At 45.8% G+C, this 20,212-nt stretch overlaps 1 protein-coding gene across 1 annotated transcript in view; it reads left to right on the forward strand.

Annotated features, from left to right (window-relative positions):
* The window catches only part of LOC118785132 (zinc finger protein 236-like), a 58,640-nt gene that overhangs the window by 17,531 nt on the left and 20,897 nt on the right, over positions 1-20,212 (forward strand). Inside the window, exons 11-21 of the mRNA XM_036539674.1 lie at positions 1,538-1,741; positions 2,323-2,455; positions 3,906-4,166; positions 5,243-5,496; positions 7,858-7,959; positions 9,246-9,388; positions 10,088-10,191; positions 13,693-13,844; positions 14,281-14,463; positions 16,510-16,795; positions 19,095-19,198. Coding sequence (XP_036395567.1) covers positions 1,538-1,741; positions 2,323-2,455; positions 3,906-4,166; positions 5,243-5,496; positions 7,858-7,959; positions 9,246-9,388; positions 10,088-10,191; positions 13,693-13,844; positions 14,281-14,463; positions 16,510-16,795; positions 19,095-19,198 — 1,926 coding nt within the window. The remainder of the gene's footprint in view (positions 1-1,537; positions 1,742-2,322; positions 2,456-3,905; positions 4,167-5,242; positions 5,497-7,857; positions 7,960-9,245; positions 9,389-10,087; positions 10,192-13,692; positions 13,845-14,280; positions 14,464-16,509; positions 16,796-19,094; positions 19,199-20,212) is intronic.

Genomic DNA, 20,212 nt, shown 5'->3' on the forward strand with positions numbered 1-20,212 from the left:
GAGTGTGTTTTAATTGCACTGTGAATTGCATTTGTGTCACCCTGAAAGCTATATCTTATATATTTATTTTTTTTTTTCAGTTCTGAGTGAGTTCAGGCATGCCTTTAACACCTTTCAGTTTTGACTTTGCACTCAATGGTCTCCCAGCTTTAGTTGACCAAAGTAGTTAGTGAAAGGTGCATTTAGGAGCCCTGAGTCTGTGGCAGTCATGCTAAACACCCTGGGTTCCATTATCAGCAGTCTGCAGCGCAAAGGGATTGGGGTTGTAAGCTTTCGATGCACTGCTGTCTAAAGGACGTCATTCTCTGTTTTTTTTGATAATTTGCCTATTTGGTATTCTGTGTCAGCGGTAGATTATGGCATCTGTGTGATTCGTCATGGTCTGGAAGATTGTTGGGAAGATCGATGTCCTTCTGTAATCAGGACAGTTTTAAAACTTGGGGGTGTTTGATCACAGCGCTGTGGAATTTTCTCCAACGTTATGAATCATAAGCTTAAGTAAATGTTAGTTTTCTGTGAAAGCTAACAAAAAGGAACTGTAGATTGAATTGAATCTTTCCCATTTTGAATTTCCATCTCATTGGAAATTCACAAAAAAAAAAAACCTGCTTTAATGTCAGCCTGCGCATGTTAACTGCTAGTGTTGCTGGGTTCAAGGCGTTGTGCTAAGTCAGATTTTCAAATTATTTATCTGATCAGCCATTGGAAAAACACTAAATTCTAAACTCTTACATTGTAGTGGCTAATGATTTAACATACACTTTAAATTGGCTAAATTGTGTCCCAGCATGCATTAAAAACCAGATGGTGTGCTTGACTCATCCACCATTGTGCGTGATTTATTTATTACTGTTTTATAAATGTATTACAAAAATGTTTCCAATCATGGGAGGCAAGCGCAAGACTGGTCTTTGGTTGGCAAAAATTCACACCTCCGCTTCATCCCAGAGTTTTAGCTCCATCAGAGATGATATACGGCTGGGGCAGGAACAAGAGGTGTCTGATAAGTGGGAACTCTGCTGCCACTATAAAGCTTACAATGTATGACCTGCACTCGCGGCCAAGTTTGGATTTAATCTCAGGCTGTAAAATTGCCGAAAATTGCAAAATGATTTATTTCAGTACAATCTGTCTTTGATTATAATCTAGGAAAAAGTAGACCACTTTCTTCCATTCCCAAAATAATACCCACATGAGTTTTCCCAGCAGAATGTTTGCTACTGTTTTCTTATTTTATCTCTATTATTTGTTAGCATAGTAGACTCCCTCATGCAAGATAAGATGCAATACGTGCAAAGATATAATACCTTTTATTCCCTTTTCTGTATTCTCTCTGTAGCCTCTTGATATGAATGAATTTCCACTTGGAGTGGAAGCAAAGCACCTCATTTGGGGGTTCTGCACCCAGAGCCATCAGGTTGAGAGTCTCACTCGCTCTTAGTGCTGTACCACACTTTCATTTGCTGGTATTGCCTTCTGATGTGTAGCCGTGTTTTGGCTTAAGCCGCCCGCCCCTGTGTTCCACCCTTTCCCGCAGGAGTGCGGCCATTCCCCTGCCCGCACTGCGACAAGATCTTCCGCACCTCGGGCCACCGGAAGACCCATGTGGCGTCGCACTTCAAGAGCGCCCAGCAGAAGAAGCAGAAGGGCCCGCGGAGGCCCCACAAGACCCGGTCGGCCCGGAGCAGCCTCCCGCCCCCGGACATCCCCCTGCACGAGCCCATTCTGATCACGGACCTCGGTACGAGGCGCGCCCCACCCGACACCCTCGGCCTGTCGGCTTTGTGAGGCTGCGTGGGTTTAGAGCCAACGGTGTTGAACAGAAGTCAGCTCTGCTTATGAGCATCTCCTATTTTATTCAGCATGGTTAAGCTTAATGGTGCATTTGAGATCACTGCCTTAAAAAGGGATTTGTAAAAGAGACTACATTGTGCATAGCTCTTTTTAAGTCTAATTTGATTAAAGGACCCTAATAGGCTCATTTTTAACTCTTCAGTGAGCAGCATATGTTTTGCCTGATGTATTCACAGAGTGTGGTTATTTTTTATCTCTGTGTATGGATGCTAGGGCGATATACACAAGCAGATGTGAACATCTTCTTAAGCCTAGCTTGAAAGGTTTTTGTAGTTGTTCATTCTTCAATAAATAACCTAAAACTTGCTGACAAATATTGTTAGTAAGGTAGGTCTGCTTTTGTTTGATATGTACATAATGACCATCCAGAAGTTTAATGTGGAACTGCTTGTCTGGTTTTCATTTGTCGCTCTCTTACCATGTTTGGCCGTGACCATAAAGGCTGTAATCTTGTGTGCCCCGCCGCAGGTCTCGTTCAGAACCAGAACCCACGCCTCTCCTTGCAGCAGTACCTGGACATCGTGGAGAACGACCGACCCTACAAGTGTCCCTATTGCAACAAGGCCTACAAGAAGTCCAGCCATTTGAAGCAGCACGTGAGGTGAGATGGCCTGGGAAAACAAACAGATAAAGCCGGTCTTGAAAATGCTTTTCCCTTTCCTTTGTTTTGTTTCATTTTGACCAAAATCAAGCTTCTACCTAAATGCTAGACAACTGTTTTGCTCTAAGCTACAAGCAATTCCTCGGCCCTTCAGTGGTCTGGGCCCTTAATGTGAGAGAGTAACAGGAATTGATAGGAGTAGATGGTCTAAGAGCTCCTCTCCAAGCCTCTAATTGTACAATCAGCTTGGTGCTGAGAGTTCTCTGTCCCAGCTAGTTACATGGTACCCTCTATGTGAAGGATTCAGCTATGATGCTTCAAAGTCTATATGCAGTTCTCTCATATGAGGATGCAGTTCATGTTGTGACAGTCAATAGCAATCGATTTTTACCTTTCAGCATAGAATTGCCCAGGCAAAACAACGCTCACAAGGTTAAAGGTCCCGTCTAGCATATAACAACATGATGTGCTTTACCCAACAAGACAAGGATCTCTGTTTAGTGATGAAACTGTCAGACAAAATAGGTTTTAACTGAGAACACCTGGGGACATGGCAGCAATTTATCTTCGAGACAGTCCACATTTACTGTGACGCTTGCTTATAACCCAACCGTCAGGAGTACCGAGAGAGATCGTGCCTAAGATCGCCTCCCCTTTGTCCCACGCAGAGCTACCTTCACTCCCACGGGCGAGTAGTGGGCTTATCATCCATTTTTTTCTGTTTTGTGACGGTGAGTCACAGAGACCCATCAACAGCTACGCATTTGCAGAAGTACCCCCCCCCCCCCCCACACACACACACACACACACACACACACACACACCTTTACTCAGTGTTCTGAAAACCTTCCTTAAAAGCACTGTCTCTTTCTGTGTAATGCGATCACACAAGCCCGGGCAGAAGGCAGAAAAACAGAAACTGCACGGGCGCTCATCGATCCTCTCCAAATGGCATTTTGCCCTTTTGCCTTCGCACTTTGCGATTTGTTTCTTGTTGCCTCAGAGAGGAACCAAGACGTGAAGGTAGCTTGTTTGGTAAAGGTCACATATCCGAAATGGAAGGGACACATTTCGCTGAGCGCCCTTAATTATGGGGGCCCTCTGTGCCAGTGCTCTTCCTGTTCCAATTAGCCTGGAAAGACGTGGTCCCGATCTGTGGGGGAGAGCTGCAGGAGGCCCGCTCGCACACCGTTGGCATTTACACGTGAACCAAATCCCACTGTCCTCTGCTTCCACTGAAAAATGAAAAAGTGCGTGCCAGTGTACAGAAAAAGTCTGAGATTTAAGTAGTATTTCTACAATATAGGCATAAATATACAGAGGCTGTGCTCACAGCATACAGCGTTCATCTTGTGTGCGCCCCCCGGCGCCCGTGTGTGTCGTCCCTGGCACCCTTCGCCCTTGCTTTGCTGTTGACGCGTTCCCCGCGTGCCTCCCACCCTCCCCGCAGGTCGCACACGGGAGAGAGGCCCTACAAATGCCTGCAGTGCAGCAAGGGCTTCGCCTCCTCGGGCGTGCTGAAGGCCCACATCCGCACCCACTCCGGCCTCAAGGCCTACAAGTGCCTGATCTGCGACAGCACCTTCACCACCAGCGGCAGCCTGCGGCGCCACATGACCACGCACAGCGACCTGCGGCCCTACATGTGCCCCTACTGCCAGAAGACCTTCAAGTCCTCGCCCAACTGCCGCAAGCACATGAAGACGCACAGGTAAGCGCGAGGCCCACGCCTGCAGGCGAGTCAGTGCGCTGATATTACATTACATTACATTACTGGCATTTAGCAGATGCTCTTATCCAGAGCGACTTACATTGGTTACAGTTTTTTTTTTTTTTTTTTACAACGTTATCCATTTATACAGTTGGATATTTGCTGGGGCAATTGCCCAAGGGTACAGCAGCAGTGCCCCAGTGGGGAACTGAACCGGCAACCTTTCGAGTCCTGCTTAGCCACTATGCTCCACTGCCGCCATATATGCGTATATGCAATATGCATTGATGTAATCCTCGATCCGGTTGAACGCTCGCAGTACAGGCTCAGGAAAGCAGGTTGCAGAGTGAAGCTGAAAGATCAAAAGGACTTTAAGCAATTTTTCTAGAGGAGGGCTAGCAAAATGCTACCTACAGTGCCGTGTGGGTAAATGTGATGAATAAATTTGTGCTGGAATAGAAATCATTATCTGTGATCAAAATATTCCTCTGCGGTACGCTTTTATGTTTCAGGTCTGACTTTTACGTGTGACTTTTCACATCCTTTTTTTGTATATATAAACATTTTGTCCCTTCTTAATTAGGCATATGAATAAATATGGGATGCGAGAGCGCGCTGGCCTGTCACTGTCGTTGCTGTGTTGAGGAAACTTTCGGTTTCAAAAAGTTTTTCGCTCCTGACATCATCAGGGCTCCCTGGAGTGAAGCCCAGGAACTCTTTCTGTACGGTTCGGAGCGGCGCGAGGTGCGAATGAGCCCACGGCGCCTCATGATTAATTCCTCCAGCGCTCCCCCCTGCCAAAATAGTCTCGGAAATTGCCTGACGCCACTGCCCCGCTCCGGGAGCAGGCAGTAAGAAGGACGGCTGGAATGAAATGGCTTCCAGCTCGCATTGCGGACCGGCCCCTCGTACCCTCTGCTGAGGTAGTAGAACTGACAGGCAGTCGCATAACAAGACGGCTAAGGGCGTAATGAGAGGATCAGGGCAGCAGGCAGCAGTGACTGCGCATTATATCAACTCGGCGGTGTGCTGGTGTCGCTCTCACTGTCCTTTTGCCCCCTGTTCCCCCGATACAGATATGAGCTCGCCCAGCAGCTGCAGCAGCAGCAGGCCTCCGCCGACGGCCCCTCCCTGGACGACCCCATGGACGGAGCGGGCGTGGCGGCGGGCATGCAGGTGGAGATGGAGGGCGACGCGCTGCAGCCGCCGCCCGCCGTGGGCGCCGAGCAGCAGGGCATTCTGGGACTGGGCCAGGCGCAGGTGGTGGGCGCGCCGCAGCAGGTGGCGCTGGAGACGCAGCTCGGCGACCAGCCTCTGGTGCAGGAGGACGGTAAGCATCTCTCTTGCGCCCGCGATACCCGCCCTGACCACCAGGGGGAGTGTAAACGACGTGTAAAGTGATGGCCTGGTATATTTGAGAGCACCTTTTCCTCTGTCCCTGCCGGAAGAAACCGTCCAGCCCCATGTTGGATCAGGAAAACACAGTACTCCATGGAGTTATTTCTTATTTCCTTGAGGAAATCTGATAGTGCTGATTCAAATGCAGTCCAAGCCCGTGGGTCTCATTGGAATGCACCAAGAAAAAGGGACCAGGGACACCACCTGCTTGCCCCTGTCTGTTTAATCTTTAAAGCGCCTTTTTAAACTTTCATCCCGAGAAACATGAAGGGCAGACAAAACGGTGTGCTGGGAGCCATGGTGGGATCGCAAATCGACTTCTGAGGCCCAGCTCCCTCTTTGCATTTCTGAGGACTTGTTTTGTCCTTGAGTGAGACCTTGGGCTGAAGAGCGATGTTCTGAAATAAGTAGAATGAGGAGCGGAACACAGAAAAGAGAACAAATTAACCCTACCGTCTACATCAAACTCATTTTTTTGAGATTGATATCCATTAATGCGGTGCATTAAGGCTCTTTGAATAGCAGTTTGTTAAGCCTTTTAATAGGGAGATAAGGAAATAAGGAACCATGCTCTTGAGGTTTGGCTCGGCAGAGTGCATTGAGTATATTTCTTCATTTGCCCTTTGCGAATTACAAAGACTCATTCAATCTGGAGAGCTGATGACTTTTAGACCCAATTATGACAGCTGTGTTAAAAATAGACCAAGGCCCCCTCTTGTGGTGGTTTCTTTAAGGCACAGTTATGTATAACTAAGTAATAAGGAGCAGTTTTTGAGTTCTGTGGCTTATAGGGTCTTTGCCACTAGCGGGCTTACATACAGATACGCGCCCAACATGGGGCACCAGTCCACCCATGGCGACATCCCAGTTTCAAAAGGATGGATTGCGATTTGTCTGAATTCACGATTTCGGATGTGAGACACACTGTAATGAGGACAGGTTTTAGCGAGCGCTCCCTGGGTGTCTGGCAAATAAAATGCTTTCTTGTATGGCTGACTGCATGGCATGTCAGCTGAAATGGGATGACCTTCCCGCGTGTCTGGGCACACACACAACATGTAAGGTGATGTTCCGTCCGTCTCCGGAGGGAGCAGGCTGACATTGTGCCAAAAGGTGTCGCGCGACTGGATCATCTCAGTCACTCCGGAGCAGGAGAATGGAACCGCTGCGTTTGCAAAGGTCACTGCAGTCAACACGCCACGCGGTCGATCGGAACACGGGCAGAGAGCGAACGCCGCCTCGGAGCGGTTACAGGGCCGTCCGTCGAGCGACCTTAATCTCATGGGGTCTCGTTGGAGGTGATGCTTCCCCCCTGTTCTCCCGTCTCAAACTTAATCACACTTTTAATGGTTCAGGAGGAGAAAACGGATCGATAAAAAGGAAGGAAGTGTGGATCGCAGGTGGTGCACAGTGTGATTTTTTGACCCCTTGGGTCTGTGTGCTCTGAAGATTTCATGGCCTGGGGTGTTGCTGGAAGGTTGTTGGAGCGGTGACTGTCCCCCGGGGACCTGGCATGAAGTAGGCTGGCGACGCCGCCGAGGCGGAGAGGAATGAGAGCGTCTGGCGCTCTCGACCGCGGCTGAACCGGTCGTTCCTCTGTCTAATGACCGAGAGAGATGTGACAGCCTGTGTGTGCTCTGTGTCATGTGGAGCTCCTCTCATCAGAGCGGAGGGGACCTGTGACCCTGGCCACGGCTAACTTACAGCGATAGAGCATCTCTCTACTATTTTCATTGTCTCTCTGAATCACTCCCGCTTCTCCTTTTTCCTTGCCTCTCTTTTTCTTCCTCGATTCCTCACCCTTTGTCTCTCCTTCTCCCTCCAGCTCTCCCCCTCTCCCTCCCTGGCTCTCATTCTTCTTCCTTTTCCCTCTCTCAATCGCTGTCTCCCACTCGCCATCTCTTCCCCCCAGCTCTGTTTTTGATTGCTGTGGATATTGCTCACCAGTGACAGATTTGAGCCTCTGTGTGCTGGCTCCACATGAGAAGAGTGTGCCTCTGGGTGTGTGTGTGTGTGTGTGTGTGTGTGTGTGTGTGTGTGTGTGTGTGTGTGTGTGTGTGTGTGTGTGTCTGCGTCTCTTTATTTTTATGTGCAACTGTGCAAGGCGCCTTAGACACAGACTACCAATCACTTCCATTCTGAGAATCCAATGACATCGTTTCTGTCAGTTCTTAGTTGTTCTAATTGGTTTTCTTTCAAAAGTTTTCACACCGCTGTGTGAAAATGAAGGCTGTACCAACGCTGACTATGTTTTGTGTTCTCTCCCACCCCTCCCTCGTCCCTGTGGTTTCAGACGCGTTCGTGACGTCCCAGCACGCCTTGCCGCAGAACATGGGCCAGTTCGAGACGCAGGCCCTCCCCCAGCAAGCCTTTGACCAGCAGGCCCTGGCGCAAGGTAACGCTGGCCGTCCTCGTCGCACGCCATCACCTGTCCTCTGCCCTCGTTGTGATTCTGAGCGACGCGCTCCGTATTCGTATACCCGCTAACGGGGGCCCCGATCCGAGCGCGGGAGAGGGCCGGCGGTTTGGCAGCGCCATCATTAACACCTTGCCAGCTGGGCGGGAATCAATTACAGCAGACGGCAGCGCATCTACGCCGCGTGCTGCGCCCCCCTCGCATCCGAAGCAATTACCACTCGCCAGCCTTGTTTGTTGAAATTGGCTGCTGTCACGTCTCGCTGCAGGCCTCTCTTGCTCGGCAGCTGCGAGCGCGGAGAGATAAATGTATTCAATACATATGATTTTTCATTTCAGTGTCGGGGCCACGGAAAGTACCGCAGCCTTTGGTTTGAGGAGATTAAATCTTATCTAACTCGCACCAGCGTTTTCACCACGCCACTGACATCTCTCTCTGTCTCTCCCTCCCTCTCCCTCGGTCTCCCTTTGTTTTTCTCTGTCTCCTTTTCTCTACCTCTTTCCGTCTTTGTTTTTGTTTTTCTTTTTGGAAACAGTTATTGTCTGAGATCCAGATGCTCTCTAATGCTGCTTAAACGGCATGCCTGGCGGTAGACGGGAGGCAATGGCAATTTCATTATTAAACTACGTCTATTTATTTTGCAAATGGTGCATTTGCGCAGCTGTATATTTGCTGAAACTAATCAGGTCGGGTTGCTGGAGGATGGAACAGCAGTAACCCCGCCACGTCATTCCTCATTGCTACTCTGTCTCCATTCTCTGTGCCTGTGGGAGACGAGTGCTGTTTCCTCCAGTCTGAAATGTGTGCATAAGAACTTCTCACAAAAAAAGCTCAACAAAAACTCTTCACATCACCTTCTGTCCACTGCTGCTGGGAATTGAAATAAAACAAAAAAGAAACTACAGTGTTAGCACTTCAGGGTTGTTTTGCTTGGTACCCACCAGGTGGAATGAGTAGGTGCTGAGTTGTAGTGTTGCCTTCTGTCTTTCTGACAAACAAGCACATATTCTAAGGAATGCATGGGGACGAATGTGGCCGTCCTCGATTGATCTGTAACTTTTGAATGTGAAAGTGTGTTGGGTTGATGGGCGACCTTGTGATTTTGACCACGGTGGGCTGCAGGTTAATGTCACGACTGCAAATGCATGGTATTGCAGTGGACTACGTGTTAATGTGTATGTAGGGCATGTTGACGTTCAACACGTTCAAACACATTTTACCGACGAGAAACATGCTATCGTAACAGCCTGTCTCCCCCCCCGCAGGGTTCACCATGGCCGAGGGCTTCACCCAGCAGCCCCAGTTCCCGGCGGTGCAGCAGCTGCAGGACTCCAGCACCCTGGAGTCGCAGGCACTGACGCCCAGCTACCACCCCCAGAACCTGCTGCATGTGTCCGGCGCCGAGGTGGTGAGTCACAGAGAGAACAGTCACACCCCCCGCCGCACGGCGCTGTTATCAATCAGGGAAGCTGTGTTCCTGCAGGCGGATGAAACGCTTAGCGGCGGAGGTTTAAACCACAGCCTAAGGAACGGTGGTTATCTCGTCATCGCACAGAGCTGCCTTAGTGATAGGGAGGCCTGCTGAGCCTCGGACGTGACAACTTCAGTTCTCTTTATGGAGGCAGTCCGTCAGGGTGCTACAAAACGGTTTCTGCATTGTGATTCAAAACCCCTTTGCGTTTTCATTCTGACTGTAGGCACAGCTGTTTAGTGGTATTGCCAGATGAGTCAGCTAGCTGGAAGAGTTTGGGTCAGTACAGGCTATTGAGCAGCGTCTGCCTGAAGCTTCCATTGAAAACTGTTGGCATTGTTAATATTTTATTGGAGATCCGAAGTCTTAATGGGACCGTACCACCCATCAACCAGAGATCTGACGTTATATCTGGAGGGGTCTCATCCACCACTTCTGCTTTGGTTAAAAAAAAGGTCATTGAGAGGTGAATGTGCTATCCTTTGATACTGTGTTGATGCATAAAAATGAATTTTTTGGGAACCAATTTCACTTTACAGTGCAAATGGTTAAAAAAAGCCATGTGTGAAGAGAGCCTGCCATTAGATAGTGTTTAGGGATGTTGGGGCAGAGTAACCGTGCTGTGTGTTGATGTAGACGAGCGGCCTGCTCCAGGAGCCATCCCAGAGCGACCTCCAGCTGCCAGCTCAGAGGCAGGACTTCCACGAGGAGAGCGAGGACAACAGCAGGAGAGCATACAGGTCAGTGTGTGTGTGTGTGTGTGTGTGTGTGTGTGTGTGTAAACTGTTTGTTGTGCTCTGTAGTGCGGCTGCACGTGAGCACAGGGGTCATTTGCCGTGTGCCGGCCAGCAGGGGGCAGTCTTGCCTTGGTCCAAGTGCAAATAGAACAATGCCCCATTGTAGCAACGGGGAAAGCTGTGCTATAGGAGATGTTTTGGAGCTGTAGGATGGAGGAGGAGGAGGAGGTCCTCGATAAGCCTTGCCGTTATTAGGGATCATGTGATGCTTGTTGCAGCAAGTGGGGGTGTTTCTTGGTGTCCTAGCCAAATTGTTCCTCCATTAACTACCTTCATATGTTCTAACTTTTTTGTCTATACTGATGTGGGTGAGCATTTTGACACAAGTGTGGGCTGCACAGTGGTGGTGGCTGAGGTGAGTTACGCCCACCACCCCTACTTGCAAACACATACAAGTTCACTTGCAGTGCCAGGGAAATTGCTATATTTTTGTAGACATTCAGCTGAAAGTGTATTTGCCTTTCATAAAATGTTTTCGAATATCATTCTAGTCTCAAGAACCTCCGTGACCTCAGTCTGACCACAAATCTGTTTACGTCAGAAGAATAGAAGACAAAAGCTGGAATTGCGTGGTTTAGGCTATTTATGAAATAAGCAAATAAATCGATGAAAACCTTAACCCTCTTAAGAGACCTTCAGTCTCACCCAGATTCAGGTCTTCGCCCCTTACCTAGAGCTCGAGTTGAGTACCCGCAGGAACAGTATATTTAATGATAATATGCACTTGAGTATGTTGTTATTACTGCCACAGTGACAAGAGCTGTCTCCTATCTCTTTGCTCGCTGTAGGACAGAATATTTCCGGATCCTTCAAAATAAGGGGCTTATGACATTATTTGTTTCCTTTCTCAAGGGCTTTAGGGATTTAACAATGGCAGCAGTTTTATTCCTGACAGATTCTGCAACAAACCAATATAAACTGATTTATGACAATGTCCTGGTTTAGGCTTTACCGCAGTTTTGTGCCTCTTGGGATTCAAACCCATAACCTTAAGCTATACATGCTGTTGCACTGATGAAAATTGTCCAGTATACTGCATGGTTGAAATGATAACCCTAATGCAGGTGCCAGGTAGTCTGCCAGAGTCCAGTGCTCACATATATGCTACACACTTCTTTCCTACATGTTTAAACACACTGTATAGATGTGAAAATGGTATAGTGTCTCCACGTTTGTACAAGTGATTTTATTATGATATTGTTATATGAACTATTAAGAATTATTCTTCATTTATACTCTGTGTGTATGCATGAGTTTCTTTATTTGTGTAATACTTAGGAAAATACATTATATTAAGGTAGCAATTAGTTTTGTTAGTAATGAATGCTGTAGATTTTGAAGTATGCTTTTTGTTATCGCAAATGTTATCACAATATTTCACAATATGTCCCGTATACTCTACTTAAGAATTCATGAGTTAGCGTGTATTTCCTTATTTTATTATATTATGTCAGAACATATAATATATGAATGAATATTAAAATCAATCCAATAGTGTCCAATTGCAAAAATAAATTTAATTTTCCTAATCAGCTGTCAATTGGATAAGGCATGAAAGGAAAACTACATCTGTTTTTACGTATTTGGTTTCTGACAGCTTATCATTTACTTCCACTGTTTTGAAGTGATCAGTGTTGGTCCAGAAGCTCTCGGCGAAGTTCCTCCAAACTTTGTTTTGTTAGCTTTGTCGTGGATCCGCTGAATTATGGTGTGAAAGTATTTGCATGGATAAACAAGCAGAGTCTGTTGTGATGCACCAGCCATATCAAAAGAAAAGCGAGCGCTTATTGATGTGATGCTATGTTTGGAGACGAGCAGGGGACATAGCAAACGGTATCTCATTTATTGAGCTTTCCTTCAGTGAGCTCGGCACAAACAAATTCCCTGCGTACCGTACCTCCTGATTTCATCTGCCAAGTCTCTGTGTCTGCTGTCTGTGAGTCTCTCAACTCACTACTATTAAAATGAATGCATGGTAGTGGCCTCACCCAGAGAGTACAAACTTAGAGTAAAAAAGAAAGGGAAAGAAGCCTTTACTCAGTTGAACCACAATGAATCTTGCACGCATGCTCAGCTTAAACAAGAGTTACTTTTTCATCATTACTTTATTCTGGAATGTCCGCAACCGTCACACTCATGCTTTCATGTAGGAGCGATAAAGCTTAAAAGCGATAAAAGTCTTGCTTTAATTTGCCGGTGAAAGTTGAGGACAATGCCACAGTCTGACTTTTAATTTGTCTGTCTTTCTCAATCCGCTGGAGCAACCAGACTGCTTGGCTGAAAGGTAAAAAAGAAGACAGAGTAATTTCAGACATCCTCACCTGCTTTGATTGTTGCCCGCATTAGAAGATATAAAAAGAAAGTTTTTCCTTTGAATAGAATGGAAGATGGACACAACACAGGTGAGGTTGATATTAATAGCAGCTACAGGTCTGCCTCCAGCTGGGGGAACTCGTAGCCGTTGATTGCTTGGGCTTGTGGGGAGAGGAGGTGTAAATTTAGCCCTGGCTCTTTTTTGAAGGATCGCGATGCTGTCATTCCGGGAACAGGTAGAGCTGGGTTCACAGCTTTCTCTTAGTCGTTGTTGTCCTGCACAACACAGAAGTTTCCTTGTTGTCAGAAGCGGAATTGAACAGGAATGTGGAGAGGATTGTATCTGCTGTAAGTCTAGGGCCCACGATCAACCTAATGCAACAAACTTTGTCCTTAACATTTTTCAGTAAATCTGAGCAAGATTTTTTTCTCTTACACAAAATATCCAGGACAGCAGCACAGTTTAGAGAGAATCCTGGCCTTATCTCACTTGGATGATGTTACTTTGTCAGTCAGTACAGTATGTAACTAGAAAAACCTGAGTTTCTGTGACAAATATTTGCATTTTCCTTTATACAGTGTGTGCATAAACCAGAACATACTCATACTCACTTGATGGATGAACATGTATAAGTAAGGTTTTGCACTAGCCTCTTGCTTACATAACCAAATTTCTCATGTTGATCATGGGTGAATATTCCATTCCAATACATATGGCTAATGAGTTAATTTCACTGATTAAGCCAGGAGAAATGAGTTGGAAGGAACAATCCATGGTCATACTTATACTAAAGAGGTTGCTCTGTAACAGCCGATAATGTAATAACTGGATCATTTTCATTTTGTAAATTCTCTTACATATTCGTACAATTCCCTTTCATGTTCGTAATCCTTTTTTTCTCACCTGATAACATAATAACCTTTATTACATGATTGTGTTATTCCTTACGTTAATTCATTGCATTACACCATTCAGTGTTGTTGCATTTGTGGCTGTTACACTCCGATATAGTTTATATGAGGAAAGATTTGCAGCATTCTGATTGGTTGGCCTGGGGGGGGGGGGGGGCGCAGATTGGTCAGTCTCAGTGCAGATTTTTGATTTTTAGCGCTGCAATTGGTCTTCCTCAGGTGTTCCATCTGCAACAAAGGCTTCAAGAAGTCCAGCCACCTGAAGCAGCATGTGCGCTCCCACACCGGAGAGAAGCCCTACAGGTGTAACCTGTGCGGCCGCAGTTTCGTTTCGGCCGGCGTGCTCAAATCTCACCTGAACACACACACGGGTAAGACCGTTTGGGATCGCTCGTAAAGGGGTAACTATTCTACTAGTACAATGAGACATTAAATACTTCACTTATAACCTATTCATATTGCTGTACAACCTGAAGAAAGCTGGACACTGGACCAGATATTGATATAATCATAGCCTGACTATAGCATTAGGATGAAAATAATGATCACTGTAAAAACTGGATGATTGCTGCTGAAGTTGGCATAGGTGATGATATTCTTTAGAAGCAGTAATAGTGATGGCTTTTGTGCTGGTTAGCCCCCAGACAAGCTTTCAAATACTGTTTGATTTCAGTTATATTAATCCATTTTCATCTATCTGTCATTAAGCTCAGTGAATGACAGACAGAGACTGGACAGGCAAGGGGGCAGCTTTGATGTACCGCGAGTGCATTTCATTCTGAGTGTCGCTCTCCCTCTGCCCACAAGGCGTGAAGGCCTTCAAGTGCAACGTGTGCGACGCCTCCTTCACCACCAACGGCAGCCTGAACCGCCACATGATCATCCACCTGAACATGAAGCCGTACAAGTGTCCGCTGTGCGAGGAGACCTTCCGCACCAGTCTGCTGTGCAGGAAGCACATGAAGAAGGACCACATCGGTGGAAACAGAGGTATCGGCACAGACCGTCTGAACCTCAGCTACTGACACAATCCACTGCATGCTTAACCTGTACCCATACACATCAGTACAAACCCATCCAGACTTAACTACAGATGGGGAAGGCAGTGTAGCTTGTAACCGAAAGGTTGTCGGTTCGATTCCCCGTTGGGGCACTGACGGCATGTTGTACCCTTGGGCATGGTGCTTATCCCACAATCGCCTCCGGTAAATATCCAGCTATATAAATGGATAGCATGTAAATACTCCACCCTATGTAAATCGCTGTGGATAACAGCGTCTGCTAAATGACAATAATGTAATGTAATAAGGGCCATTAAAACAACAACCAAACCTGTCTGGAAGATCAAACTGTTAAACTCAGCTGGGTGTACACTGCCGCAAACTCTGACAGGGGTACAATATGTATGTATGTGTAATGACCAAACTCAACCATTGGTGCAGTCTGCTCGTATGACTCCGCCAGGGGTGATAATTGTTGGAAACTCAACTGGACCAAGTCAGAAGCGTAGGCTGTTAGAAGCTCACTTGTTTGAATGAGAACATGATTGAACTGGAGGAGCGGCTCGGCTAACAATGACAGTGATTGTTGCTCACGGCGGAGAGGGGCGATGGACCCGATGTCTCCTTGATTGAGAGCTAGCGGATCAAATCATCACAGACCATTGGGAGAGGGGGAAAAAAGCAGATAACCTTAATTCTGGCACTGCTTGCAGGAATTTAATATGAACCATATTCTTTGTACGGTGGAAGAATGAATTTGCAGCTTTTTATAATAATTCGCTAATTTAAAATAAGATGGAAAATTAACATAAGTGATTTTTTTCCCGCAAATTACTTATCATCAGCACTTTTAGAAACTGTGTCTCATATCTCTTATAGTACAATCTGTGCTGAAGAAACAGTGTTACACATAATAAACATGTATGCAGATATGTAATATAATGTAGTGTAATGCAATGTGTAACCTGGTTGACTCTCCCACTCAGAGACAGATAAAATGACAGATAAAAAGGGAAGCATTCTGATTTGGCAGGACTGTCCACCACAACCGGGACCTGGAGCAAGCTTTTATGACTTTCATTTCAAAAAGCCAGACGTTTTCAATGTACAGTACTCAGCACTCAAAAGTTTGGACAGACCTGATTAAGATAATGGGAAACATGCATTCAAAGACATTTTTATCTAAAGACTTGCTTAAATGCTTGAAATTTGTTTCTTACACAAATATAAGTTGTTATAAAAGTTGATGCCTATGTAAGAATTTCTTTACAATAAAATTCTATTTGAAAAAAATCAACAATCTAAAATGTAACACAGTTCTGAATTTATTTAACACTTTTTTGGTCACTGCATAATTCCATTTGTGTTATTTCATAGTTTTGATGTCTTTACTATTACTCTAAAATGCAGAAAATAATGAAAATAAAAAAAAAAGTTGTGTCCAAACTTTTGACGGGTACTGTATATACTTTTTGCATAAATTATACTTATGCATAAGGGGGGGTAATTGTGGGTCATGTTTGACAGTGTTTCACAGGACCCAACAAACATATTCAATAAGAGCATTAATCCAGCTCTTAACAGATGTGGGCTTTTGTTCCTTCACACTCAATTAAGGGGTCATGCGTTTTTTTAACCTGCAAACAGTGATAACTGTACTTCTCAGCTGGTGTTGTATTATAGCTGGACATTTTTATGGAATTATTATTTAATGTAATTGCCTATCCTGGGAGTTTCATTACCCAGATAAGAAAGTAGTGTGGGAGTGATGACATTTTCCAGTTACCAGCTCATTAAACTTGACATTTCATATTAATATTTTTGCATTATACTTCACAACCGTGAATGGCTTATTTCAGATTAACTTTCTCATAATATAGGATTTTATCAAAAGCTGATCTACTGCCTTTTCTGTTCTTCTGGTCCTTGGGCACCCATGTATATCATAAGTCTACTGTAACCCTTTTGAGTATGTGTGTGTGTGTCTGTGTGTGTGTGTGTATCTATATTTAATGTGCTCATGTTTTCTGGCCAGTTCTGGAGGATGACGGTGAGGAAGATGAGAGCTCAGAGCGGGTCACTTCGAAGCGGAACCGCACCGGGATCATCACCTTCACGGAGGAGCAGACGGCCGAGCTGGCCAAAAGCGAGCCCAGGGATGGGGCCTCTGTCTCGGAGAAGGTCCTGGCCCAGTCGGCCGCCGAGCGTGATCGCATCAGCGAGATCAAGGACAAGGCTGTGGAGCTCGAGACGGAGCCGAAGTTTGCCAACCGCTGCAACTACTGCCCCAAGAGCTTCAAGAAGCCCAGTGACCTCGTCAGGTGAGGGTTTTTTCCCCCAGTATAGTGTAAAACAGCCCTTGCTCTCAGGCGTGGGCTCTCTCTGCTTTTGTTTGGTTTTCCTCGGGAGCAGTGCTGTCTGGAATTGTCTGAATCCGTTCGTCAGCCTGATGGCGGGGGCTTGAAGCTCTGTGAAAGAGCAGAACTGTACATGGAAAAGCTTCATGTAAGTGTGCAGGTTATGCTAAGTGTCAGCAGAATGTTCACTATCCTAGGTAGGCTCCTTGCTCTTTTTACAGCCTTAAAGTGCAGGCTGCGACAATGTAAATAGAGTGCATCAGTACAACACAGAAGACCTTAGTCATTACAGGTTTAATACTAAAATAACAGGTAGCAGATCTGTAAACAGTAGCTCTGATGTAAGTCACCCCTGTCTAAAATGATTCATTGTATATTTACTACAGAACAATATGCCAATTAGGCTTTGATCTGCTTTGCATAACAGAAGTTGTTCATCAGCACAGATGTACAGCTGGCACATACTTCCCATCCACAGATATACTTGTCATTCATTTCTGCACCCAGACCACAGTATATCTGCAGCCTATGAATTGTACAGAGGGAAAATGGCTTAGCGATGTTTTGCTCAAAACATATCCCTTACCTACTCAAAATGTCAAGGACTGAGTGCCGTAATTGTGTGCAGTTCCTCTAAAAGCCCTCATTATTCAGTCAGAGTTCAGCGAATTCCATTATGGGAAAACAACCACGGCATCATCAGGCCGAACCTCAGAGTTATTAGGCTGCATTATGCTATGTTGCATTATGCCGTCCCATCATTTATCAAGGATGTGTTTTTTTTTTTTGTTTTTTTTTGCTGTCATGTTTTGTTGATGCCACTGTCTGACAAATCTGCTGAACGCGTATGAAAAAGAACAGCCATTTTGTTCTTTTAGCAGCCAGCCCTAGAAACAGAAGTTTTTGACAAGGGTATTGATAAGTCATTAAAATGTCATGAAGCAGCTCCCAAATGGCTCAGGCGGTAAAAGGCTGAGCCCCGTCGCCTAGGCTTGACTGGCGGCGATACCCCACGCCACATTGCCTACAAGTTACTCATATAGCGTAGGGGGATACTCCCGTCCTCCGACAGTGTTCACCTTCTGGTGCAGTGTGGGATTTGTAGTGTGGAAAAATAATCGGGGTAGGCAGGTGTGTGTATCGGAGGACTGCGTTTGTCTCACCCAGTGCTCCTTCACAGATTCAGCAGTTGTTGTGGTAATGGAACAAGCTAAATGTACAGTTGGCGGTCATTAAAAATGGGTGGGGAAACAAAAAGAAAAAAGCAAAATCACAAAAAAGATAATGGCATTGAGAAATTTGACTTTGACACTGTGAACAATAGGTTGTGACCTTTTTAAAGAGGATGAAATTGAAGCACTTAAAGCTTATTTATCTGAATCTTTGGTGTTATTGGTGACAGGGAGAATGCTAATTGGGGTTAGCTGACTGTTAACTAAGGAGACTGCATAGTGAAAAGCCAGTTCAAAGCCGTACTGCAGCCGCTACCCATGACTGTCACTGCTGCCTGTTTAGGGAACATGCGGCTCCTCGCTGTCTGTCTGAAATCAGTGGCTGTGGCCGAACCCAGGAAAAACAAAAAAAAAGGTGTCAGTGAGTCTCAGAAATGCAGTGGTGTTTGCGGGGTTTGCCGCTGTTTTAGTCATCTGTGAATTGGCATAAAGAAGAGAAACCCAGAGACAGAGAAGAAATATCAGCAAGCAAAATGAACTGGAGAAGGCGGTGAGCCGTAGAGTTTATGGCTCTGCCTGTACGGGAGTGACAGGGCATTGCCGGCTGTTGATCGTTTAATTTCATGGGTGGCTTAATGGAGGGAAAAAAAGGATAAAGGAGGCACGCAATATGAGACTGCATCCAGCTTTGACAGCCCTGTGAGCATCACATGAAGATGTATGGCCTAGCCGCTTTGTCTTTTTCTAGACAAGTGCTGCGCCCACCTAAATATAATTGAAACGCTGGTCTTGGGGTTGTTGATTTAGCAGGCACACTTATGGAAACGACAGGGAAGTGTCAGTTAGAAATGCTTTTCAGACTGTTGTATTGTTCCATTCCACCGAAAAGCTGCAGAGCTGATCTCAGCTCTTTTTTGGTTGAGATGCACCCCATGCCATCACACAGCCGATGATCTCTAGTTCCAAACCGTGATCGTTTGAGGATAGACCTAGAGGGTATGTTCAAGTATAGGGTGCGAGATTTTTGCTTTCTTCACGTTGTTTTCCTCACATTTTTTCCTCTTACTCTGTCCTCTCTCTCTTCCTGGCAGGCACATCCGGATTCACACAGGAGAGAAGCCCTATAAGTGCGATGAATGTGGAAAGAGCTTCACTGTCAAATCCACCCTGGACTGCCACGTGAAGACTCACACAGGTCAGGGAGCGGCTCTCACCTCCTTCTCCCTCTTCTTCTCGTTCTTCTATTCTTTCATCCTCTTCTTCCGTCATCATCTTCTCCTCATTATTATTAGTATTGGCTCGTTGGCTTATTGGCTTTCATTTTATTTACATAGAGTTCTGCCCTCAGGAACTGGGTCACAGGGCTGGATTTTTACTGGGGCATTTGAGGTGACGCGCGAATGGTACAGCATGTGCGTCTCACTCAGGTCTATGTTTGCTCATGATGTGTTTTCATGACAAATGCCCAGGCGCAGGGCGACTCCCTTAGCTTACATATTTGCATTCAATCCATTTACACAGCTGGATGTTTACACAGCGAATCCAGGCAAAGTACCACAGGCCTCGAGGCTACAGGCTGGGAGTGGAACCTGCAGGCGACCACACTGATGGGTCTGAACACCACTAGAGCTGCTCAGCCGGCATCTCACTTGGATATACCTGCAGTTTAAATTGACAATTTAGTCAAATAACTCAACGTTATAAAAGGCAAAGTTTTAGCTCAAGGTGTTTTGAATGCCACCTTCCTTTGTGCTCTCAGGCGCACGCTGAGCATCCTGTTGGAGTCTTTTTGATCGAGTACGATTCAGTCTGATTATCCAACTGACATGTGGTTGGCAGTGTTTGTAAATGAAACTTTTAATTGCTCTCCGAGATTCATGACATAAATTTACGACTGCTGCCTTAAAAAAAAAAAAACTTTGGTAATTAAGTGAAGATGGTGTTGTGTACACATTGCATTTATTCAGCAGTTAATGGGTGCACCCTCTGGCTCATGGAGCTATGGTAAGTGATGCATATGAAATGATTTTATAGATTCAGTTTCCTTCTAGCTGATTGCATTACAGTTTTTTCCACTTCATTTTTATGAATTATAATCAAATCCTTGAACACATAAATACACAATGAGCTTTACTAGTGAGCTGGGACCATAGTTCTGTACTTTCTGAGACTGGGGTCCAGTGAAGGGCAGAAGTTGAGCAGAAGTTTG

The sequence above is a fragment of the Megalops cyprinoides genome, chromosome 10 (assembly GCF_013368585.1).
Source record: "Megalops cyprinoides isolate fMegCyp1 chromosome 10, fMegCyp1.pri, whole genome shotgun sequence".
NCBI lineage: Eukaryota > Metazoa > Chordata > Actinopteri > Elopiformes > Megalopidae > Megalops > Megalops cyprinoides.